Source organism: Microcebus murinus, chromosome 1 (assembly GCF_040939455.1).
Source record: "Microcebus murinus isolate Inina chromosome 1, M.murinus_Inina_mat1.0, whole genome shotgun sequence".
Taxonomy (NCBI): Eukaryota; Metazoa; Chordata; class Mammalia; order Primates; family Cheirogaleidae; genus Microcebus; species Microcebus murinus.
In genome coordinates, this window is record NC_134104.1 from 152,814,862 (window position 1) to 152,837,970 (window position 23,109).

Consider the following 23,109-nt stretch of genomic DNA (forward strand, 5'->3'; position numbering starts at 1 on the left):
TCAGTGCTAGCATAGATGAGGCAGGAGAAAAGGCCAGACTGGAGGGAGCCCAAGAAGCTAGGAGGACAGAACAGGAGAGGTATGGAGATAGGGTCTGTCTTCTCTTGGCCACTCAAGGTCTAGGGGTGCCCAGACTGGTCAATTTCTAGGACCAACGGCACCTCTGTGGACCAGGCATACTTCCCCCCAGCCATGACAAAAGGCCTGACCCCTGTCCAACACGAGGGGCCCCTCACCTCACAGGCAGTCTGGGCATGAGGAAAGGGGTACAGGGGTGATGGTGGCAGTAGCCCAGCAGAGTTAATCAGGCCCAGGTCTATGTCCCTGCTGCCCCTAGCTGCCCATCTGGGCCTCTGTTTATCCATCTGTAAAACAGAACCATGAGGCACTCACCTCATGAAGTTAAAGGAACAAAGAGCTGAGCCCTAGAGTGGGGGTCACCTCCACTGGAGCATCTGGGAAGGCTTCCTGGAGGAGGAAGGAGACCCATGGGAATGGTCTAAACCTCCCTGGCATCTGCCAGGAAAGAGGGCACCGCTTCCCTAAAGGTATTTCAGGATAGTCCTGCTGCTCTCTCCCCCCATAAACAGCTGGAGCTCAAAACTGGCATTTCAGTCTCCCCATACAGCACCTAGCACTAAGCGCTACCAATGATCATCATGGTGGTGGTTATAATTGCTTGTTAAAGGACGCTGGCCATCCCCACGCGGCCCGCACCCTCTTTCCTGAATGGCGGTAACTCCAACCAGGCGGGCTGCGTCCCAGGCGGATCCGGCCCCTGGGCAAGTATGGAATCGCTGACCCCAACCCTCCTCCGGGAGGCTCAGCGTGGCCCTTCCAGAGGCACTGGTGGGGGCGCGGCCTGCAGGGGGCGGGGCGGCAGAGCGCCCTCCCCGGCCGCCCTGACCTTGGGCTCCTCCTCCTGCCCGGCTCTCCGCCCTTTGCACGGTCCCGGGAGAGGCGGGGCGGCGGCGGCGGCTGCAGCGAAGTGTAGGAAGCCGGGCGGCGGCCGGCCGCGAGGAGGAGGAGCTTGCGGACTTGGGCGGCTCAGCGCGGCGGGGGTCAGAGCCGCAGACTTCCCCCAAGTAGTACCGCGCCGCTCCGCCCCGGAGTGACGCCCTCCGCCCATGGGCCTGGCCGGGGGCAACCGGAGGGCGGCGCGGAGGAGGCGGCGACAGGTGGCGCGCAGCAGGTCCAGAGCCAGGCCGGGCCATGGCCGCCTCAGAGCGGCTCTACGAGTTGTGGCTGCTCTACTACGCGCAGGTGAGCCCGCCCCGCCCCCGCTGTACCCCTTGCTTTGCGCTCCCGGCGCCTGCTGCACCTGCGCCCGGCGGTGCCCAGACAGCAGGGGTGCGCCCGCGCACGCGGGGCGTCCTCCGGCTCCGCACACACGTGTGTGCCCCCGGCCAGCCGGGTGCCGCTGGCACTTATACCTGAGAGACAGAGCTCGCGGGCGCGCACTTCACAGCAGCCTCTCCAGCGGGACCGCGCAGCCTGCGTCTTGCTTGCAGGAGGAGAGGGTCCTGGGTCAAGGCAGCCGGACACTCGCCACTTTACAGATAGGGAAACTAAGGCCTGGAAAGAACTGGAGACTGGCCGACTGGGTCCGAAGGGAAAATGGGACTCAGTTTGCATGTGGGCTGCCCATCCCGTGGGTGCGGCCCGGTTAGGTGATTGTGGCCAACAGGTCAGAGTGTGCTAGGGTTAGGGGTGTGGAGGGGCCATGCTCCCACCGCAGGTCCTGCTTGAGTCAGACGCCCCCAGTGAACAACAGACAGTGATAAGCTCCTCCCAGACTTGAGGCGGCCCCACCCCCATTTGGGGGGTGGACCCTCTAAGAGCAGAAAATAAGGTTTTGCTTTGGATGTCGAAGGCGGGTTGGGGGTTGAGGGCAGAAGGAATGTCTAAAGAGGTTGAAGGGAGGCCCTTTCCTCCTGAGCTCCCCACCTCTGCCTCAGAAACTACCTCAGGTGGCCTCAGAAGGTGAGGGAAGTGACTGACCCTGGCGTCCCATTAGCTGAGAAACTGGTGTCCCCCAAACTCTGTCTCATACACATAGGCCCCCACTTTCCTTCTGCACCCACAGCAGGGAGGGATCCCAGGGTAACACCTCCCTCCCTTTAACCCAGCACCGCCCTCCCTGCACCTGCCTGGCATCATGCTCCTGGCTCAGGTGTGCCCTGGGCACAATGGATCATTGTATGGCCATGAACAGCTTGTCACCGGGAGGAAGTTCATGCTCAGACCAGCTGTCCCTGTGTGAAGAGGCTGACCAACCATCTCCCAGGGACCTGGAATCCAGGCCATAAGGGCCATAGCCTCTTTAGTGTGCTCAGGCTGTGAGAGGCCCAGGTCCCTGGCAGTAGGCAGTGAGTGGAGTAGAGTCCCTCTTTGGTGTGACCGGGACCAAACTCTGTACTTCTGAGCCTCTGCTTCCCTGCCTGTAAAACTGACACAGCCCTGACCTCAGGGGCTGCCTGGTCTCTGCAGAGGGGTGGCCACTATGGCTGTCCCAGACCAGAGAAGGCTCCTTGCTTCCCTGTCCCCTCCCCACCTCACCCCACCCTCTCTGTCTCCATCTCCCATGGTTGGTCCTTGTGAAGGAACAAAGAATCTGGAGGGAAACCTACCCCTGGTCTTCCTGCCTCTGATTGCTCTTTAGCTCTGGGCAGGTTTTTTGTGACCAGGCGAAGCGGGCTTAAACCAGGTGATGAGTCTGAGAGATGTTAATGATAGGTCTTCAGGCTGGATGGCAGCCTGCTGGGGTGTCTTGGTAGACCAGGACACCAGGACTGTACCTGCACCATGGTTTCCTCCTGATGCCCCTTCTAGCAAGCTCTGCGCACAGTCACCCACCCCCCATCCCCTCAGCAGGTGTTTAGCACTCATATCTGTGCTGACGCCGTCCCCAGCTCCTCACCTCGCTGGGCAGCTATGGGGCACAGGCTGTCTGGTTGTAGCTTTGGAAGCCTGGGCAGGCAGGGGGCAGCCTGGGGCCGGGCAAACAAATCCAGGATGTGAGAGCAGAGCCAGGAGCAGGCGGGGCCAGGCCGCCCCGCACTGCCTTCCTGCCGCCTGCTCCTGCTCCTGCTCCCGGAACACCGTCCCCACCCCTCGTGCGGGGCTCCCAGGGAAGGGTAGTGCTGTGTAATTTTGAGTCCTGCTAGGGACCTACTGTGTGTGTGCTTGCGGGCAGGAGAGTACAAGGTGAGGGGAGGAGCTGATAGAGGGTGTTAAGAGACCCCTGAGTTGGCCAGCACCCAGCCAGCAACGCCTGCGCCCCTCCCTTCAGCAGGGAGAGCTGACATCAGCTGGCAAACCTGTTTCCCCAGTTGTGGGTCTGGGTGGGGACACGTTGGGGGGCACCCCCCTTCCTCCCCTTCCTCTCACCTTAAAGACCCCAGGTTTAGACCCGCCCCCAACATTCCCCCTGTGGGCCCTGCTCAACTGGGGGTCACATGGTGGGTAAGAGGGCTGTGGGTGGCTACTGAGAGAGGAGGGAAGGGCCCAAGTGCTCCTGGACATCACTCAGAGTTCCTCAGGGCCCTGGTGGGGAAACCAAGGCAGGGTCCTACCAAGGTGCCACACCACATATTTAGTAGGTGCTCCTTGGATAGTCACTGGGTAGAGGAGATGGGCCCCACAGTAGTGACCAATCAAGGAGGGCATCCCAGAGGAGGCTGAATTTGGGCCTTGGATGGCTGAGGGGACAGGAACAGCGGAAGCAAGCACATGGCAGTGGGAAATAGAAGAGGCAAGTTGTCAGGAGTGGGGGAGAGGCAGAGATAGCCAAGGAGGCCTGCTAGAGGGTGGGGGCATGTCCAGAGGACTCCAAACCCACCAGAGCTCCCCCAGGGAAGGCGTAGGAAGGGTGTGAGAGGATAAGGGGATAGGGACAGCACCTGACAGGCTGCCGGTTGGGCAGCATGTAAAAGTTAATATAAAATAGCATGCAAATGAGTGGCCCCCTTTCAGGCTGGAGCAGTGGAGTGATGTTGTTCAACAGCCCCCACTGAAAGGGAGCACCGTGGGGGGAGTACCAAGAGCTGAGGGCCACTCCGAGTCACAAAGGTCAAGGCAGGACAAACACTCAGTTTACAAATGGGAGCACAAGCTGAGCTGTCTAGTTATGCCATTAGGGACTCACAGGGCCCCTAGGGAGGTTATGTCAGAGCCAGAGTTGACCTTGCTCTGCCTACGCTTCCCCCACGTCCCTTATCCCTGACCGGTGATCTCTACTGCCTTGTGGAAACATGGCCAGGCCCCCTGGGACCTTATCTAGGTCATATTCCTTCCTGGGCCTCAGTTTACCTTCTTGAAATGAGTAAAGGAAAGGTGGAACAGCCTCCTGGGTGCTTGGTCTCTGTCAGCACCTCAGAGGGACAACTGGGGTTCCTTCCTCCCTGCCTCTGTGACCAAGACAACTAAAGTAGGAGCAACTGAGGTGATGAGGACATTAGGACAGAGCCCAGGAGTGGGGAGATAGTAATCCCTGGAGTTGTTATGGTAACTGGGGAGCTGATAGGAAAGCATGGGGTCCCCATGGAAACAGGGTCAGTTACTGTGGGGACCCTGGAAGGAAATTCTCAGTTTCCATAGTGATAGTACAAGGGGATCATTAGCCCTGGGGGGTGTTATGGAGACCAGAAGGTCCACCCACCCTTTCCAGTACCCCGTCTCCAGGTAAGAGGAAGGGACTGGCCTAGGCACTCAGACCACTATGCTCTGTTGTCCTTGCCTCTGGCAAAGTCCCCATCTTCCTGCTTCATCCCATGGCGTAAGGTCCTCCAAGTCTGACCTCCAGACCTCATGATGTAGCCAGAAGTCACCTTTGGCTTGACTTTGCCCTCCCCCTCATGATGCTGAGTGGGGAGACTCCCTAGGCTTGAGAGAGGGCTCTGTCAACCCTACCCCAACTTGTCCCATGTCTTTGCATGTCTGTCCCTGGAGATGGGATGCTCACCACTACCCGGGCACCTCTGACTGAGAGGAGTCACCCACTACTGAACTGCGATCTTCTCTCCCTTCCTGCTCCTAGCTCTTCCCTGGAGTTCATTAACAAACTCCATTTCCCCTGCCTGGGGCAGCCAGCCCAGGACACCTCAGCTCTGCCAGTGAGCCAAGGTTTGTCTCTTACTTGTCACTCACAGAGGGGGATGGAGAGTGTTGCCCTAGAACACCAGGAGCTCGGGCAGGTGGCAGCCCTGGATTTGAATCTCCCATTCACCCTGACCTGGTATGGGGTGGGTGTGGCTGGAGAGCTTTTACCATTAAGCAAAGGGATGGTTTTAAAGAGGTTAAGTGGTAAGTAACAAGCTAGCAAGAGTCAGAATGGAGACTGGACTCAGAACCCATGCCCTCAACCACCGATTCCATTGGTAACCCCAACCTCTGAGGCACCAGACAGGGGGGTGCTGGGAAAGGTGCTTGCCCCGATGGGGGGCATTTCAGCAAAGGAAATGTGCACAGCAAACCACGTGCAGACCTGTGGGGGTGGCCAGCAAGTAATGCCCTTGGGCTGCGGCACCCAGTGGGTTTGGGGTCCGGAGGCTGGAGATGCAGGGCCTCGGATGCAGGGGGAGGTGGACTTGCTCTAAAGATGGGAGTTTGTGATGCGGAGGGTGACTGGCTGATCGGGCAGTGATGGTGGCTGATGTCTACTGGAGCCCCACTGTGTGCTGGGGGAGCTGGCAGGTCAAGTAAGGTCTGGGGACAGCATGGTGTCAGGCAGCTCAGTGGTCCCTGTTTCCCCTGGCAGACTCTTCCCCCTCCCATGTGACAGCCGCCTGCCCTCAGCCCTCCAGGTTACCTCAGTGCCAGGGCAGTGGCAGTTCCATGCCCTCCCACTCCGGGACTGTTTGAGCCTAACCACCCCTTGGGAGCCCCTCCCCCGAGGCACACTTGAGTGCCTCACAGCTGGATGGGCATTAGTTGGGGTCTCTACAGGGATGACTACAAGACCCTCTCTTCCCAGGGACACCAAGCTGCCCCATACCCACAGCATTCTCCCCTGCCTGGCACCACTTACCTGGGGAGGGTTTGGCAAGTATGGCCGGTCCTGACTTGCCCTCAGGGGGAGGGCTGGGTTGGGGAGGGCTGCTTCAGGTTCCTGCTCAGAGCTGGGGAGGCAGGAAGGGCCTGACTGGGGCGGAGGGTCCGAGAGGGGGATGAGGAGCCCGAGCACCACAGCCACGCCTTCTGGGTGCTGGACTCCTCCACACGCAGTGCTACCACCTTGCTCTTGTCCCTTGGCCTGCACTGTCTTCTGACCCTGGCTCTTGCAGGGACTCCCATACCGCTGCACACGGCAGCCTCATGACCCTGGGTCCAGGTCAGAGCTGGCCTGAGGCCTCCCAGGGAGAAAAGGCGAGACCTAGAAAGGTAGGACAGCAGCTACCCCGACCCTGCCTAGCGGTGTGTTTTAGAGACCCCACATGCCCCCTCCATGCCCCTCCAGAGCTCATGAAGTCTACCTTGATTGCCCCAGCTCTGACCCCAGACCTACTGAGAGTTTGCAGGACTGGACAGGCTGAGGGTGTGGTTTTGAGGACAGAAAGCAGGAGTGTGCAGTGTTTGAGGGACCCACCCCTGTTCTGGGAGGGTTGATCCAGATGATGACCATGGGGAGGGTGGGAAGTTCCTGCTTAAGTACCAAAAGCCCAAGTCATAGGATACAGTAGGCACAGGGTGGGTAGAGGCCTGGACGGGAGGATGTGAATCACAGGGAAGGTGGAAAGGCTGGAGAAGCAGCCCCTGGTTGGACCAGGGGCCTGGAATGCCAAGCTCAGCAATTGAGCATTTACTGGGGAGGGGAAGGAAGAGGGGACATGATCAAATTTGGGCTTTCAGGTGCTCAGCAGAGCTGCAGCTGGCAGGAAGGACCCACATTTTGGGTGAGAGATGAGTAACTTGACTGGGTAGGAGATGAGAAGACAGTGTTGAAGACACTTTTGACAGCAGATGGGTCTGTGGGGCCACTGAAGTAGGGGTCAGGGGTCACATGGTCAGGTGGGCTGGCTGGTTAGCAACCATGAGTGGTCCTGGTCTGGAACAAAATCTGGCTTTCACACCCTCAAAGGAATGGCTGAAGCTGAGGTACTGATGGGGCACCCCTCTGTTGCCTCCCATTTCCCCATCTGTAATGGGAGGGGTCAGAAGAAAGGGAGCAGGAGCCCCGGCTCCTCTGCTGCTTCAGGATCTAGGCATTTTGGTCTCTTTGCTGCTTGCTGCAGAGGCTGCCAGCAGCCGAGGGTGGAGGGGGCAACAAACATAACTAACTGACAAAAAGTCACAGGGGTATGGGCTTGTGCCTTGGTGGCCTCAGCCCCTGAGTTGCCTAGGCTTTGAATTTGTGCCAAAATGCACAAGGAAAGTCCCCAAACACAGGGTGGACAGCTGCTTTGGCTGGGTTTTTTGTGGGTCTGGCCCAGGTCTATTGGGGTCAGGCCTCCTTCCCTGGGACATTCAGACCTGACCCCAGGGTCTGGGGCCCTCAGGCTGCAAAAATTAGCTTCATCCAAAGATAATTCTGGAGGTTCTTGGGTATGAGGTCCATGGCTCCCGGGGAGCAGCCTCAGGCCTGCTGGGTGCCCACCATGATGTGTCCCTTGTCTCTTCATCCTTTTCCACTATAGTCCCTCCCTCACCTCTCTGACTGTGAGAAAGAAAATTGCCTTTAGGGTCAACTGGTTGGAAGCTCCAGGTGGGGCCAGCTTGGAGGGAGGGAGGGATATAGGGAGGAGCACAGGTCTAGGTTGCAACCTCCCTAACCCATGCCCTGAGAGGAGCTTAGAGGTTAGAAAGATTAGGGCTAGCCTAGGATTTACTCAGCTGTATGTCTGAGCAAAGAAAACTGCAAGGTCCAGGTGGGAGGGCCCGGACATGGGGTGTGGGGCAAAGGTATGGGTGGGTGTTCCACATCGACTCCAGGTCCTGAGGCCTTGGACCCAGGCTAGGGACCTGTGGGTGCCTTGAATGCAAATTGCTACAGCAGCGGGGAGCAGAACCGCTCCTAGATGGGAACTCTTCCAGGCCCAGATCTCATGCCTGTGAACCTAGTCCCTGGCCCCCAGGCCAGAGCCCACCCACAAGCCCCACCACGGTAGGGTGGCCCCGCCCTCTGTGCTTCACACTCCGCCCCCAGCATCAGGACAGGTCCCTCGCAGCCTGTCTCGCTGGGCCCAGGGTGCCCCGGCCCCCCCACATCCCTGCGGTCTGCCGGGAGGAAGCGGCCCCCCTCCCCCACCGTGACTCTGCGCTTCCTGCCCCAGCCCGGGGCGGGAGGAGACATTTCCCGTTCACACCAAAGTTTCCCTGGCGGCGCCCAGACCTGGGTTCGGTCGCTACCCCTCTTGCCCATGGAACCTGCTCTGGGGCCTGGGGTCCAGGTAACTAGTGAGGGCGGGTGGAGATTCCCAGGGTAAGGGCAGGGCGTTCTGCCACCTGTCCGTCGTTGGGGCGGGATGTGCGTGCGTCTGGGTCTGCCTGTCCAGTGGTGCACATGCGTCCCGGGGTCCACAGTCAAGGAAGGTTTCCTGGAGGTGGTGGCTGCTGAGCTAGGAGGAGGTGGCAGAGGAGGACCCAGCCCAAAACTTTGGGTAGGGGGCTGCTGCCGTGTGGGAGCCTCCTGCAGCCCCAGTGCCACTATGGGCCACAACCACACCCCACTCAGGCCCCTCCCCTGGCAGTGTCTGGCCTGCCTGGGTCACAAGCCTTAGAGGTGGGAGCAGAGAGAGAAGGCTGAGTGGAGGCTGAGAGAAACAGAGGGGGCCTGGGTGTACCGCAGTCCTCTAATGCTGCCCTTCCAAGTTCTTGTCCTCCCCCCCCCACTGCTCTGTACATGCCCTGTGTCCACCTGCATTCACTTTACACCTCTGTCTACACCCCATTGTCCCTCCCCTGTTCGCTGTACCCCTGTTGCCCTGCCTTGAACCATTGCTTTGAACTCCTTTGCCTGCAGAAGGACCTGGGCTACCTGCAGCAGTGGCTGAAGGCCTTTGTAAGTGCCTTCGAGAAGACCATCTCACTGTCCTCCCTAGAGCCACGAAGGTGAGGCTGGGTCTACACAGAGGGCAGGGCCAGGGCAGGGAGATTGGGGAGTCCTTAGCACCCCAGTGTCTCCCCTCCCTGCAGGCCAGAGGAGTCAGGTGCGGAGGTACCAGTGCTGCCACTGGATGCACTGCATGTCCTGGCAGAGCAGCTGGACGGGGCAGACCTGGAGCAAGCCCTGCTGCTGCTCAAGCTCTTCATCATTCTCTGCAGGTGATCCCTGTTGTCCCCTCCACGGGCAGGGGCCTGCAGCTGTGGGCTGGAGGGAGTTGCGGGCACTGCAAATTACTGTGACCTCTTCCATCATTTGTTCCCCCAGGAACCTGGAGAATGTAGAAGCAGGCTGGGGCCAAGTGCTAGTGCCCCGGGTGCTGGCACTGCTGACTGGGTTGGTGGCCGAGGTGAGGTGGCCTTGAGGGGGCTGGGGTGGATGGGGAGAGGCAGGCAGGAGTCATGGCTGGGCTAAGCCCCTACCCTCTCTACCCACACCTATAGCTGAAAGGACAGCCACCACCACAGGAGGGCCGTGGAACCCAGCTGGAGAATGTGGCCCTACATTCCCTACTCCTCTGTGAGGGCCTCTTTGACCCCTACCAGACCTGGCGGCGCCAGCACAGTGGGTGAGACCCAGAGGAGAGAGGCTGGGGACTTGGTCTATGGCCGAGGTGTGGAGGGGACTGAGGGGAGGTGAGAGCTGGGCTCATGTGCCTGGCCTCACCCCCCAGGGAAGTCATCAGCTCCAAGGAGAAGAGCAAATACAAGTTCGCTCCTGCTGCTTTTCCCAGTGAATTCAGCACCTTCTTCCAAGGTCAGGCTCCGCCCCTGTCCATCTGGCCCCGCCCTCAAATCTAGCCCCGCCTTAAAACCTAGCCCCTTCCTTCAGTTTCCTGATCCCATGCATAGCACAGTGGCAGCTGCATGCAGGGCTAGGACAGCCATGAGTGTTTGATGGGCTCTCCAGAGGCTGAGCAGGAGTTTAGGCACAGATAGAAGAAAAAGGGCAAACCTGGGTAAAATGAGTAATTTCTTTCCTGGGCTGGAGTGAGGGCCTCCACCAGGTGAAGGGTGGGGTTGACCTGCCCTCCTCCTTCCCTCCCATCTCCCGGATTCTCCCAGCCATGTGTACCCTGCTCTGGTCTAGACCACCTAAAAACTCCCTGTTCCAATCCCTTTGTACCGTAGCCTCCACCCAGGCTCCAACCCTCCTGGAGACACTGGCTACCCCAGGTCTCCACCTCCTGCTCCCTTACTCCCAGAGGAGCTGGTGCCCAGGACGCCTCTGGCTACCTGTTCTCCCTGGTGACCCTGCTCTCCTGGGTTACCTCTCTCCTCTCACTGGAGGGAGACTGGCCAGGACTTTAGACGGGCTTAGGGCGGGATGTGGCCTGCACAGGGGCAGGCAGGGCTGTGGGCAGGTGGTGGCCTATTGGGCCCCGAGGAGCTGTGGGCCTGGGTCTGGAGGGGAGGCAGCAGCTCTGGGGGGGGAGCTCCCTGCCCCCCTTCTCCCATGGCCTGGGTGCTCTTCTTAAACTGGGTTTCATTCCTCCCGTTGTAAATTCCTTGGTGATGGCCTGACACCCTCAAGATCAAATCCCACTCCTCCCCACAGCCCTTGTCTCCAGCCCCCAGCCTCCCCCCCCCCCCCCCCCCCGCTTTCCCGCTTTCCTGTCTTGTCATCCCCTGAATGCTACTGCTTGCCCCTGCCGGGGTCTTTGCCCATGCTCTGTCCTGTCCCTTCATGGGCCAACTGCCTTCTCAGGCCTCACCTCAAAAGCCCCATCCCCAGGGCAGCCTCCCGCCCTGTGCCAGCCACCCCTCCCCCACCCATGTGACCCTGGGCAGGTCCCTTCTGCCCTCTAGGTTTCAGTCCGTGGCCTGGCATCCTGTCCAGCTTTTCTAGAGTGAGGTCAGGTGGCCCTCCCACATACAAGGCTGTGAAAGCCCCTAGAAGTCCCCGGTGAGGGCATGGGGGGTAGGGGGAGGAGAGGCATCAGTATAGCAGATAGAGCAGGGCTGGAGAGCAGGGCATGGGAGCTCTAACCATCACAGGGGCAGAGGGAGCAGGAGATTTGCATCTGAGAGTCACCATGGGGAGCACAGCAGGGATGTGCTCACCCTGGGGCTCCCCGATTTGAGGCTTCAGGATCTGTGGAACTGGCTAGGCTCTCAGGGCAGGGCCTGCCTCCTCAAGACCATTAAAGAAGGGTATGTCCCTTTTAGACCCCCTAGAATAGAGCCATGACTTCTTAGACTCCCCCAGGCATAGCCAGGTCTTCTCCCTCAGATTGAGTCTTTTACTTGGCCCAGCTCCCTCTCCCCTCCACCCCAGGGCACTCACCTCTTGTGCAGTCCCCTGGGTCCATAGCCCTGCGACCTTGGTGACATTGTCCTGCCCTGCCCTGCCCACCACCCCCTACCCAGAGAGCCTGCAGGATGCAGATCACTTGCCTCCCGTGCTGCTGTTGCGTCTCATCCACCTCTTTGGCGCGGTCCTTGCAGGGGGAAAGGTAGGCTGGGAGCTGAGCCTGTGGGCCAGAGGGTGGCCGCCGTCTCGGGTCTCTTTGCTGGGTGAGCCTCTTTTCCACTACCCGTCTCTGTCACACCTGCAGGAGAACGGGCAGATGGCTGTGAGCGATGGCTCTGTGCAGGGCCTGCTGGGTGTGGTGCGGGCCTGGGGCCACGTGCCAGCCCAGGACCCCCGCCTGGTGCCGCTGGCGCTGGAGGCGCTCGTGGGTGCAGTGCATGTCCTGCATGCCAGCCGTGCGCCCCCCCGGGGGCCAGAGCTTCGGGCCCTGCTTGAGGCCTACTTCCATGTCCTTAATGCCGACTGGCCCGCTGGTCCGAGCTCAGGCTCTGAAGAGGCCCTCGTGACTCTGCGGGTCAGCATGCTAGGTGGGTATGGGTATGCACCACGAGGGGAAGGCCCAAGTGATGATGGAGAGGCGGGACTGGGCAGCTCGGGAAAGGAGGTTTTAAAGGCTGTCTGGAGGGGCCTGGGCAGGGCCTCACCATTGACCTTTCCACAGACGCCATCCCCATGATGCTGGCATGTGAGGACCGGCCCGTGCTGCAGGCCACCTTCCTCAGCAACAATTGCTTCGAACACCTCACTCGCCTCATTCAGAACAGCAAGGTGGGTGGGGCCCGGGCTGGGGGTGCTGGCTGGAACCGGAGCCTGCAGAGCCACTCGTAGGTGCCGAGTTGCTGCTGAGCAAAAACAGGCTGGACCAGGCGGGGTGGGAGGGGGTTGCAGCTGGCGGGTCAGACTTGCGCAGGGACAAGGGCTTGTCCCCTAGAGGCCCCTAAAGGGATGGCTCTGTACCCCACAGGGGGGTTGTTATAGAAGGAAGGGAGCTTTCCTGCCCCTGGTTTCCCTTTCCTTGGCCCCAAGTACAGGGGCTGGAGGAGGGCTCAGCTGCTTCAGATGCAGTGTCCACGCTCATCCGCCCGTCTGAGCAGGGCGTGGGCGGCTCAGCACCCTGTTCTTCCCTAGTGCCTGGTGGCCTAGTGGGGGTGCTCGTCCCTCTGGGGCAGAGGCCTGGCAGCTGCCCCTGGTCCTGCCCTAACCCCGCCCTCCCTCATCTTCCTCCCCTCTCTTCTTTGCCTCCTTTACCCTGTGCCCTCCGCCTTCCCCACAGCTGTACTTGCAGGCCCGGGCGCCCCCTGAGGGGGACAGTGACCTGGCTACCCGGTTACTGACAGAGCCCGATGTCCAGAAGGTACCATCCTGGGGCTGACCAGCTCAGGCACCCACCCCCTGGGACTCTCTCTTTGAGCCTTTCCTGCACTATAGCGGATGTATGTTGGGCCTGATGTGGCCTAGCAATGGGTGTGGGTCCCCCATGCTGTCTCACCTGCCTTCCAAGTCCCCATCCTAAGGAATGGGGCAGGAGGTGGTCTATGCCCTGCCTGGTGGTAGTGTCGGGAGCTGGGGTCTGGCTGCGCCGAGCTGGAAGGAACCTTCGAAACTCTCAGCCACCCACCCCCCTTTCTCAGAAAGGGAAACAGAAGCCCAGATACTCAGGAATTTGGCTGTAGTCACTCACAGAGTAGGGGTCTCCAACATGGGGCCACTTCTTTCCTGTGCCCACCCTAAGCAGGTTGCTGGGAGTCCGCAGGCCCTCACGATGTGCCCCCACCTCACCTTGCATAGGGCTGGAGGAGGCCGCAGGGTGACAGCTGGGGGCTCTGCATGGGGCACCCTTCCTTTTTGGTGGCTCAACATGCGGGCCCAACCTCCAGAGCCCTAAACCTGGCTTGTCTTCGTAAGCAGCCCCAGGTGTCCCCTGCACATGCTCATTTCCCAAGAGCCTGCACGTCCATGCATCCACAAAGCAGGCAGGGCAAGGTGATGCCCTTCGTTTATCAGATGAGAAAACCGAGGCCTGGAGAAGGAAAGAAAGTTGCCTGAAGTCACTTGGGGAGTCAGGCAGAGCTGGGACTGAAAGCCCCATGGGGCCAAAATATGGCCTAGCACCTGCTGACAACCTCCTTAAACCCTCAGCCCCTCAGGCTAGAGCAGGGGGAGTGAACAGGGTACCTGTGGTTGTCAGGTTCAGCCCGGCTGAACCTCAGTGTCCCCACCTGGATCTAGGGGGCAGGGTAAGACTTAAAGGTCTCGAAGGTTCTTCTGGTTCGAACATCCCATGATTGATTGTCCCTAAATCCCTGACTCCTGTCAATCTCTGTGGGTGATGGGCACTTGCTGGCCTGCCTGCACACCTGTGTCTAGCTTGAGTGGGGACGGGTGGGGGCTGGAGTGCACCAGAGAAGCGGGGAGTGGGGGGTACAGCGAGTGTCCACTGTTGATCTGTCCCAGTGAGGCCCTTCCCAGCCTGGGTTTCTTTCCATGCCTCTTTGTCAGAGTGGTTCTTGCCAAGCCGCTCTGAGACGGCCCTAGATTCAGGATAGGGTCATAGCAGCTGGGGGAAGGAGTAGAGGGCCTGGTTCCCTGGCATGGTAGCTAATCCAGCACAAGCCACGTGCCTTGAGATGCCTGGCCCTGCACCTCTTCTACTGCAGAGTGCTGCCAGCTATGATACCCTGTCCCCTGCCTCTCCTGACTGCCCCTCCCTACCCCAAGGTTCTGGACCAAGACGCAGATGCCATTGCAGTCCACGTAGTGCGGGTGCTGACCTGCATCATGAGCGGCTCCGCGTCAGCCAAGGTGAGAACGCTGCACCCCGGCTGCAGTGGGGGTGTGGGATGGAGTTAAATTGACCACATGTCCCCAGAACGGGCCTGGCTGGTGGCCATAAGAATCCTGCTCCCTGGAGCAAAGCAAGTGAGCTGAGGAGGTGACTATCGTATGCGCTTGGGCATAGCTCAGCACGCTGGGTGGGCATGGTCACATGTCTGTCCTTGGGAGCTGGATGTCCTAGGTCAGGGCTGGATGGGGGAGGGATACTTGTGGGCTGACCACCATGTGCAGCTTTCCCAGGTGGACCCATGCCCCAATTCCTCTGCACCCCCACCCTGCCAGCACGGTGACGCAGAGGCATAGCCCTTCCAGGGTTCCCGTGGGAACCGTGCTCATTTCTGTCGCACGCTACCTTACACAGGAGGTATTTAAGGAACGCATCGGCTACCCTCACCTGCAGGAGGTTCTGCAGAGTCACGGTCCTCCCACCCATCGGCTGTTGCAAGAGCTGCTCAACATGGTGAGGACAGGAGCTTGGGACCAGGGTCCCAGAGGCAGCTGGGCCTGAGTCAGGGTTACCACAGATGGCGGGCTCTCCACCTTGGGGGACTGTGCTGACTGTGGCCAGTATGTAGTGTGACCCGTGGCCTGAGGATTCTGGACGGTGTGGGCCCTTAGAGGCAGCTAAACATGAGCACGCCCAGGGGCATCCTAGGAAGACACAGCTAGGTGAGGCCAACCCACACTGACAACTGAGGCTCAGGGGTCACCAGCGCTGAAGGACTGCTATTAGTAGTGACAGTTACCGGTGCTCCTCTGAGCCTCACACACAACCTGTGGGCAGGATGGAGTCGCCCATGTTGCTCTGTCCTGCTGTAGGCCAGTAAATGGGGACAGGAAGTTCCCCTGTTGGCAGGGTGCCACAGTTGACCGGGGACTGTCATTCTTTCCACCCACAGGCTGTGGAGGGTGACCACAGCACATGCCCACCCCCACCAATCCGCAACGAGCAGCCGGTGCTGGTGCTGACGCAGTGGCTACCAGCACTGCCCACGGCCGAGCTGCGGCTCTTCCTAGCGCAGCGCCTCCGGTGGCTGTGTGACAGCTGCCCTGCCAGCCGTGCCACCTGCGTGCAGGCGGGCCTGGTGGGCTGCCTGTTGGAGACACTCAGCATGGGAGTATCGCTGGGGGCCCGCTGCCAGGAGCAGGTGTTGGCACTGCTGCAAGCGCTGGGTCGTGTGTCATTGAGGCCCTTGGAGCTGCGTCGCTTGCTGCGCCCCCCACCAGGGCTGGACTCGGGGCCAGGTGGAGCCGAGGCTGGGAAGGCACGACACGCAGGTGCTATCATCCGCGCGTTATCAGGCATGGCCAGGCACCAGGGGCCACGTGCCCTGCGCTACTTTGACCTCACACCCAGCATGGCGGGTATCATGGTGCCCCCAGTGCAGCGGTGGCCAGGACCTGGCTTCACCTTCCATGCCTGGCTCTGTCTGCACCCCACGGATGCAGTGCTTGCCCCAGCCCCCACCCGGCAGCTCCAGCGAAAGCAGCTATACAGGTGGGTCACTGCCAGAAGCCAGGACCCTCCTGCCAAGGTGAGCAGGGACAGGCAGCATAACCGGCTTGCCTGCCCCCAGCTTCTTCACCAGCAGCGGCTCAGGGTTTGAGGCCTTCTTCACGGCGGCTGGGACCCTGGTGGTGGCTGTGTGCACACGGAAGGAGTACTTGACCATGAGCTTGCCCGAAGTGTCCTTCGCCGACTCTGCCTGGGTGAGCCCCCATCCTTCTCGCAGGGCCCAGTGCAGGGGGTGCCACGTCCCAAACATGGCCTGATGTGTGGCTTCCGTTCTAGCACTGTGTGGCTGTCGTCCACGTGCCTGGGCGCCGGCCCTTCAGCCAGAACCTGGTCTACATCTACAAAGACGGCCATCTGGTCAAGACAGCACCCCTTCGCTGCCCCTCCCTCAGTGAGGTGTGCCACGCACGGTTCCGGGAGGCCTTGGGTGGGGTGGGGGGACTTGGAACATGGTGGGGAGCCTGGAGCCCCTGTAGGTCTCTTCAGCCTCTGGGGTCTGTGCAGCCTCGGAGGTCACTTTGAGGAACGGGATGTCGGTGGAGCCCCAGGCTTCCCTGCGGCCTGACTGCTCCCCAACCTGGCCCCACAGCCTTTCTCCTCCTGCTGTATCGGCTCTGCCGGGCACCGCACAACCACCACCACCACCGGGCTGCCCACGCCACCAGTCCCCGCCGCCGCAGCTCACACCCACCCCTCCCTCACCCGCTCCCAGTCGGTCCCAGCCTCCACAGGCCTCGGCTGGGCGTCTGGGCTGGCGGCCCCACTGCAGGAGAGCAGCATCAGCTCCACCCTTGCGGGCACACAGGACACTCGGTGGGGCAGCCCCACGTCCCTGGAGGGTGAGCTGGGGGCCGTGGCCATCTTCCATGAAGCCCTGCAGGCGGCGGCTGTGCGGAGCCTATGCGCCCTGGGTAAGCCGCACCTTCCGCCCGGCCCCAGCCCCACCCCGGTGTCCCAAGCCCCCGGGGCTGTGACTGATGAAGCATTCAGGCCAGAAACTGAGGGTTCTGGGCAGAGAAAGTGTCCCTGGGGGTCTGTTTGGTCAGGCAGGGAGGAGGCAGGGTCTGGATGGGGTGCAGCCAGGGGCCCAGTGACCTGAGGCCCCTGCCCACCCCCAGGGCCCAATGAGACGGCACCCTTCAAGCCCGAGGGCGAGCTGCAGGAGCTGGGCGGCAAGCTGCTTCTGCATTACTCCCCTCAGGTACTGCGGGTGGGGGGCAACCCTGGCTCCCACACTCTGTCGCTCCCCGCTCCTCCATCCGACCTAGCCGCCTGCTCGCTCTCCTCCCCCAGGCCTGTAAGAACAACATCTGCCTGGACCTGTCCCCCAGCCACGGGCTGGATGGCCGCCTGACGGGACACAGGGTGGAGACCTGGGACGTGAAGGTGCGTGTGCACATGTGGGCAGCGTGTGGAGGCATGAGCATGGAGCACACATGTGTATGGAGCCAGCAGGGTGGGGGGTGGCACCCTGGAGGGTCTTGGGAGTCCACTGCAAGAGAGCAGACGTCCCCTGCATCAGGTCCCCAGGCTGGGTGGGCCGCAGGGCGGTGTGGGGTAGGAAGCTGGCTGGGCGGCGCCCCCTCACCACCATCCACCTGCCCCAGGATGTAGTGAGCTGCGTGGGGGGCATGGGTGTCCTGCTGCCTCTGCTGGACCAAGTGGCAGCGCAGCCCCAAGAGGCTGAGGCAGGCCCGGCTGAAACACATGACCTCGTGGGGCCTGAGTTGACCTCTGGCCACAACACCCAGCGCCTGCTTCTCCCCCTGGGCAAGTCTTCAGGTAAGTGTCCCTGGTGTGGGTTGCAGGGAGGGACTCTTGGCATGAGGGGTTGGAGTGCTGGAGGTCTCGTGGCCGAGCCAGGCCCTGCAACTCATCTCTCGCCTTCTGGCAGAGGAGCGCATGGAGAGGAACGGGGTGGCGGCCTTTCTGCTGATGCTGCGGAACTTCCTGCAGGGCCACGCGGTGAACCAGGACAGCCTGGTGCAGTGCCAGGGGCCTGCCATCATCGGGGCCCTCCTGCGAAAGGTGGGGCCTGGTGGGGCAGGTGCAGGGATGGGGCTGTCACCTATCTGACCGAGCGGCTGGGTGGGGGAACCTGATGCTCTGTCCGTCAGGGGGAAGCTCTTGGGAGAGGCAGCACTTGCTTGGAGACCTGAAAGGCTGGGCAGGGTTTAGCTGAGAGGATCTGGGGAAGGGCCAGCGTAGGCTGGGGCAGGGGACCTGCACTTCAGAGACAGCAGGAGCCACTGAAGGGTTTGGAGCAGGAAGGTGGCCACATGTGTGTCTATCATGGCTGTGCGGGCAAGGCTGGCAGCTGAGAGGCTCGGAGAGCAGACAGGTGCCTGTCGTCTCAGCCCCACTTCTCCTCCTGCCCCAGGTTCCCAGCTGGGCCATGGACATGAACGTGCTCATGTCCGCCCAGCTGCTGATGGAGCAGGTGGCAGCCGAGAGCAGCAGGCCCCTCTTGTACCTGCTCTACCAGCATCTGCTCTTCAACTTTCACCTCTGGGCCTTCAGTGACTTTGCTGTCCGCCTCGGTAGGTGTGGGGACCTGGGTAAGAGGCCAGCCTCAGGGCAGGTGTGGGCTGAGAAGTTACCACCTTGCTCGGGGAGATCCGAGGGGTGTCTGGGATAGGAATCCAGCTCTGCCCTGGGGGGTGTGAGGCCTGGGGGGTGTGAGGGCCCTGCCCCGGGAAGTCTGACAGGCACATGGCCCTGTCCTGGAGGATCTGATGGGCCCAGCTCAGCCCGGTGGCCTGAGCCCTCTGCTGATGCCACTCAGGCCACATCCAGTACATGTCCAGCGTGGCCCGTGAGCACAGACAGAGGCTGTGCAAGAAGTATGGGGTCCAGTTCATCCTCGATGCCCTGCGTACCCACTACAGGTGAGGCCGGTGGGGCCAGATGGGCAATGGGGGCTGACACATGGCCTCTGGCTTTAGGGACAGCACGGTGTGCTTCCCCAGCTCCCTTGCCCACTCTCCCTGATTTCTGTCCCCCCCCACCCCGTTCTCCTGGGCCTGGCTGGGTGTGCACGCTGGACCTGCCAGCCTGCAGCGGGAGCACCCCCTGGCTGCTGACGACCTGCGCACGATGCAGACGTCGCTCCTGAGCCTGGCTCGGGAGTTCCTGGTGCGGAGCATCTCAGCAGATGGCGTGCAGGTCGCACAGGTCGTGCTGAGCTTTCTGGTGGCCCCAGGTGATGATGGCCAGGTAAGCTGGCATTGGCGAGGGTGAGGCTTGGGTGAGGGGTGTGTGGACCATCGGGGGGCCCAGCCCAATGTGAGACTCTGCACCCCCAGGTGGTGGGAGCACTGGACCTGCTGCTGGCACTGCTGCAGGGCTCCGCGGCGCAGGAGTCCTTGGCTGTCTTTCTGGTGGAGTCGGGGAACCTCGAAGTGCTGCTGGCACTGCTGGTGCGGCCAAGGCCGCTGCCTCTGCTGCATGACCGAGTCTGCAAGGTACTCGCAGCCCACCTCCGCCCCCGGCATCCCATTTGCTGGGGGCCAGGGAGGTGCAGGCCTTGGGCCAGCGGATAAAGCTGCCTTCACAGGCCTTCCCTCGAGCCACACAACTGCGTGGTGACTTCCCCTCCTACAGTGACCCCTTCCCCATGATGATAGTCTCCCAATGATCCCACGCAGATCCTGCGCAGACTGCAGCAGAACGAGCGATTACCTGACTGGGGCCGTCAGCGGCTGCGGCTGCCGGACTATGGTCTTCAGGGTCTTGTCGCCTGCCTGCCCGAGGGCACTGTCTCCCCCCAGCTCTGCCAGGGCCTCTACAAGCTGTTCCTGGGGGCAGGTACAACCTGGTTGAGGGGAGTGACATGTCAGGAAAATGGGGCAGGTGGGAAGCGGGAGGTGGTGTTGGCACGGGGGCCGCTCTCTCAGGCCCCTCTGCCCGTCCTCCCAGACCGCCCGAACCTCTCAGATCTGCTGGCTGTGGTACAGCTGTCCCTCCAGGCCGACCTCAGTGTTCGCCTGGACATCTGTCGCCAGGTGAGTGGGAGAGACGAGAGCTTTGGGGAACAGGGTGCAGCTTCTGCCCTCTGGACTTCACTCTTCCTGTCTGTGACAAGGGGTCTCTGGTGGCCTCCCCTGCAAAGGCCCCAGGAGTGGGGTCTGGGTGCTGGCAGTCAGACGTGTCCCTCACTCGCTGTGCCCTGGCCCGCAGCTCTTCCACCTCATCTACAAACTCTCGGACGTAGTGCGGCTACTGGCCCAACAAGCTGGCTGGCAGGATGTCCTGACCCGGCTGTATGTCCTGGAGGCGACCACGACCACGGCTGGCAGTCCCCCACCCTTTGCCCCAGAGCCACCCACCTCCCCAGAGCCAGCCCTGCCCAAGCCACCCACTGAGTCACCTGCTGAGCCTTCAGATGTCTTCCTGCCCTCAGGGCTTTCCTGCCCCCCTGAAGCCTTTTACCACGCCCTCTCCCCATTCTGCTCGCCCTTCGACTTGGGCCTGGAACGGGCCAGCGTGGGCTCAGGCAACTCTGCTAGTGGCGGCAGCAGCAGTGGGACTCTGACTCCAGCCAGCCAGCCTGGCACACCTTCCCCGCTGGATGGTCCGCGGCCCTTCCCTGCTGCCCAAGGCCGCCACAGCTCCAGTCTCTCCAACGTGCTGGAGGACGGTAGCCTCCCGGAGCCCCCCGTTAGCGGGGATGACACCTCCAACACCAGCAACCCTCAGGTAAGGCGGGCCCACCCTCTGCCACCGCATGGTACCCACAGGAGGATGCCGCAGTCGGGCCTGTTGCTGCCCCCCTTGTAGCTCTCACTTGCAGTTGTGCTCCCAAGGGGGTCCCGGAACAGGGCGAGTCACAGGGAGCCAGAGTGGGGGCTGCCAGCCAGGCTTCAGGGAACCTCAAGAAAGCCTGGAGGGCAGAGTCCGTGAGGGCAGCATGGCCCTGAGGGTTCTGCCTTGTGCTTCTGGGCTTGGCGATGAGCCTCTGCTCGTCCTGTGAGAACTGCCTCATCTGCTCTTGGGAGTCCAGCGAGACCCCAGGATTCTCCCTGGAATTCAGGTAGTGGCAGAACCCAGGCCCTCGGCACCAGGCCACCTGTTAGCTGAACGCTCTGCCTCCTGCTGCTCCTACTAGCAGGTGGACGAGGGGTGCTGAGTGGGGGTGGCAGGGGTCAGCCTGATGGCCTCCCTCCCCAGCCTACCCACTCCACCACCTGTGCCCACAGCAAACCTCCGAGGAGGAGTTGTGCAACCTGCTCACCAACGTGCTGTTCTCAGTGACATGGTGGGGCGTGGAGGGCACCGATGAGGCTGCCTGGCGGGAGCGTGGCCAGGTCTTCTCTGTGCTTACTCAGCTGGGGGCCTCAGCCACACTCGTGCGCCCCCCAGACTACATCAAGCGCAGGTGAAAGGGCAACGTGGGAGGATGAGGGGCCTGGGGAGCCCGGGGGCAAGGCAGGCAGTCAGCAGGGTAGACACCTGAGTGCCTCGCCACCCCCAGCCTCCTGGAGATGATGCTGGAGTCAGCCCTGACCGACATCAAGGGGGCCCCCGTCGGGGGCCTGGCCAGCCTCACCCAGCAGGCACTCTGGCTGCTGCGCCTGCTGCAGGACTTCCTGTGTGCCGAGGGCCACGGCAACCAGGAGCTGTGGAGTGAAAAGGTGCGTTGCTCACAGGAGCGCGAGCCACGTGAGCTCCCCTGTGTACCCGAGCCTGCAGGCACCTGCTCCAGGAGGTGGCGGAGTCCACGTGTCCTGTTGTGGGGGCATCTGTACAGGTGCTCGTAAGGGTGGGCTCGTCTGTGTGCACAAACCCACTTGGCCCCAGCCCAGACTTTACCTTGCTCCCTCCCCATGGACTCCTGGCCTCTTCTGGTGACATCTGTCAGGAATATGTTATGTGTGGCAGCTCTTTGAAGGCGTGTGCAGCCTGCTTGATCGCCTGGGAGCCTGGCCGCACCTGGCCAACGGCACAGCTGATCTCCGTGAGATGGCACAGATTGGCCTGCGGCTAGTACTAGGCTACATCCTGCTGGAAGACCCACAGGTGAGCACAGGGCTGGGTGTGGGGGTAGGGGGCGTGGCAGGCGTAGGGAGCTCTGAGAGGCTGGGTGCCACCCACTCCCTGCTTATACCCACAGCTGCATGCCCAGGCCTACGTGAAGCTACACATGCTGCTGCAGACCACAGTGCCACCCCGCCGGGAGGAGGCCTGCTATGTGCTCTCCAAGCTGGAGGCTGCACTGGGGCGGGCCCTGAACACCGCTTCCTCCAAGAAGGCCACCGAGGATACGGCGCCCCCACATGCAGCTGCAGCAGCTGCAGAGCGATGCTCGTGGCTGGTGCCACTGGTGCGCACGCTGCTGGACCGTGCCTATGGGCCACTGGGGCTGCAGTGGGGACTGCCTTCCCTGCCGCCCACCAATGGCAGCCCCACCTTCTTCGAGGATTTCCAGGCTTTTTGTGTCACACCTGAATGGCGCCACTTCATTGACAAGCAGGTACCTGGAGGCAGGGGCCCAGGAGGTGGCATGGGGGCTGGGGCCCACTTCTAGTACCTATCTCCTCTCTGTGCCCAACCCTGCAGGTGCAGCCCACCATGTCTCAGTTCGAAATGGACACGTACGCCAAGAGCCACGACCTCATGTCGGGCTTCTGGAACGCCTGCTATGACATGCTCATGAGCAGCGGGCAGCAGCGCCAGCGGGACCGTGCTTACAGTCGTCGGGCCTTCCAGGTGTGCTGCCCAGGGTGGGGGACAGCGAGCTGCTCCACACGTGCTCCCAGGGGACAGCTGAAGGGCCGGGTGGAGGACTGGGGGCAGGACAGGCTGCAGCCAGCGGGACTGACCCATCCCCCACCCCTCGCCCCAGGAGTTGGTGCTGGAACCTGCACAGCGGTCGGCGCGCCAGGAGGGACTGCGCTACTCAGTGGTGCTGAAGCAGCAGGCGGCGCAGCAGTCGACCGCCCTGCTGCACTGGGGGGCGCTGTGGCGCCAGCTCTCCAGCCCCTGCGGGGCCTGGGCGCTGAGGTGGGCCAGGCGTGGGGCGGAGCCACGGGGCGAGAGGCGGGGCTTGATAGGGAGGGAGCGACCTGAAGCCCCAGAGTGCCTTTGGGGTGGGGCCTGGGAAGGAATGGGGGTCTACAGCCTTCTACCTATCTGTAACTGCCACTGGGGACATTCTGCAGAGACCCCCCCACCCCTCACTGGAAACTGTCCAGTGCTGAGACCTACTCACGCATGCGTCTGAAGCTGGTGCCCAACCATCGTTTCGACCCTCACCTGGAAGCTAGCGCCCTCCGCGACAATCTGGGTGAGAGAGTGTGCCAGCTGCGTCCACCCAACTCATACTTCCAGTCCTGCCTTTCTCCGG

At 61.8% G+C, this 23,109-nt stretch overlaps 1 protein-coding gene across 4 annotated transcripts in view; it reads left to right on the forward strand.

Annotated features, from left to right (window-relative positions):
* The first annotated feature begins 807 nt into the window (after positions 1 to 807).
* The window catches only part of NBEAL2 (neurobeachin like 2), a 29,017-nt gene continuing 6,715 nt past the window's right edge, over positions 808 to 23,109 (forward strand). The window contains exons 1-34 of one of the 4 annotated variants that reach the window (XM_012771070.2): positions 808 to 1,263; positions 8,960 to 9,048; positions 9,133 to 9,261; positions 9,368 to 9,449; positions 9,544 to 9,668; positions 9,774 to 9,856; positions 11,470 to 11,555; positions 11,658 to 11,940; positions 12,075 to 12,181; positions 12,687 to 12,767; positions 14,132 to 14,215; positions 14,610 to 14,708; positions 15,148 to 15,746; positions 15,826 to 15,958; positions 16,041 to 16,160; positions 16,354 to 16,675; positions 16,883 to 16,965; positions 17,058 to 17,150; positions 17,372 to 17,546; positions 17,659 to 17,792; positions 18,145 to 18,304; positions 18,550 to 18,652; positions 18,818 to 18,980; positions 19,070 to 19,228; positions 19,412 to 19,571; positions 19,683 to 19,768; positions 19,944 to 20,462; positions 20,963 to 21,141; positions 21,238 to 21,397; positions 21,645 to 21,782; positions 21,877 to 22,236; positions 22,323 to 22,472; positions 22,609 to 22,766; positions 22,925 to 23,049. In XM_012771070.2, the coding sequence (XP_012626524.2) occupies positions 1,213 to 1,263; positions 8,960 to 9,048; positions 9,133 to 9,261; positions 9,368 to 9,449; positions 9,544 to 9,668; positions 9,774 to 9,856; positions 11,470 to 11,555; positions 11,658 to 11,940; positions 12,075 to 12,181; positions 12,687 to 12,767; positions 14,132 to 14,215; positions 14,610 to 14,708; positions 15,148 to 15,746; positions 15,826 to 15,958; positions 16,041 to 16,160; positions 16,354 to 16,675; positions 16,883 to 16,965; positions 17,058 to 17,150; positions 17,372 to 17,546; positions 17,659 to 17,792; positions 18,145 to 18,304; positions 18,550 to 18,652; positions 18,818 to 18,980; positions 19,070 to 19,228; positions 19,412 to 19,571; positions 19,683 to 19,768; positions 19,944 to 20,462; positions 20,963 to 21,141; positions 21,238 to 21,397; positions 21,645 to 21,782; positions 21,877 to 22,236; positions 22,323 to 22,472; positions 22,609 to 22,766; positions 22,925 to 23,049 (5,578 nt within the window). In that variant the 5' untranslated portion in view covers positions 808 to 1,212. Of the gene's footprint in view, positions 1,264 to 8,280; positions 8,388 to 8,959; positions 9,049 to 9,132; positions 9,262 to 9,367; positions 9,450 to 9,543; positions 9,669 to 9,773; positions 9,857 to 11,469; positions 11,556 to 11,657; positions 11,941 to 12,074; positions 12,182 to 12,686; positions 12,768 to 14,131; positions 14,216 to 14,609; positions 14,709 to 15,147; positions 15,747 to 15,825; positions 15,959 to 16,040; positions 16,161 to 16,353; positions 16,676 to 16,882; positions 16,966 to 17,057; positions 17,151 to 17,371; positions 17,547 to 17,658; positions 17,793 to 18,144; positions 18,305 to 18,549; positions 18,653 to 18,817; positions 18,981 to 19,069; positions 19,229 to 19,411; positions 19,572 to 19,682; positions 19,769 to 19,943; positions 20,463 to 20,962; positions 21,142 to 21,237; positions 21,398 to 21,644; positions 21,783 to 21,876; positions 22,237 to 22,322; positions 22,473 to 22,608; positions 22,767 to 22,924; positions 23,050 to 23,109 lie in introns of those variants that run through there. The other 3 variants (XM_012771072.3, XM_020280300.2, XM_012771073.3) reach the window with 3 other exon arrangements.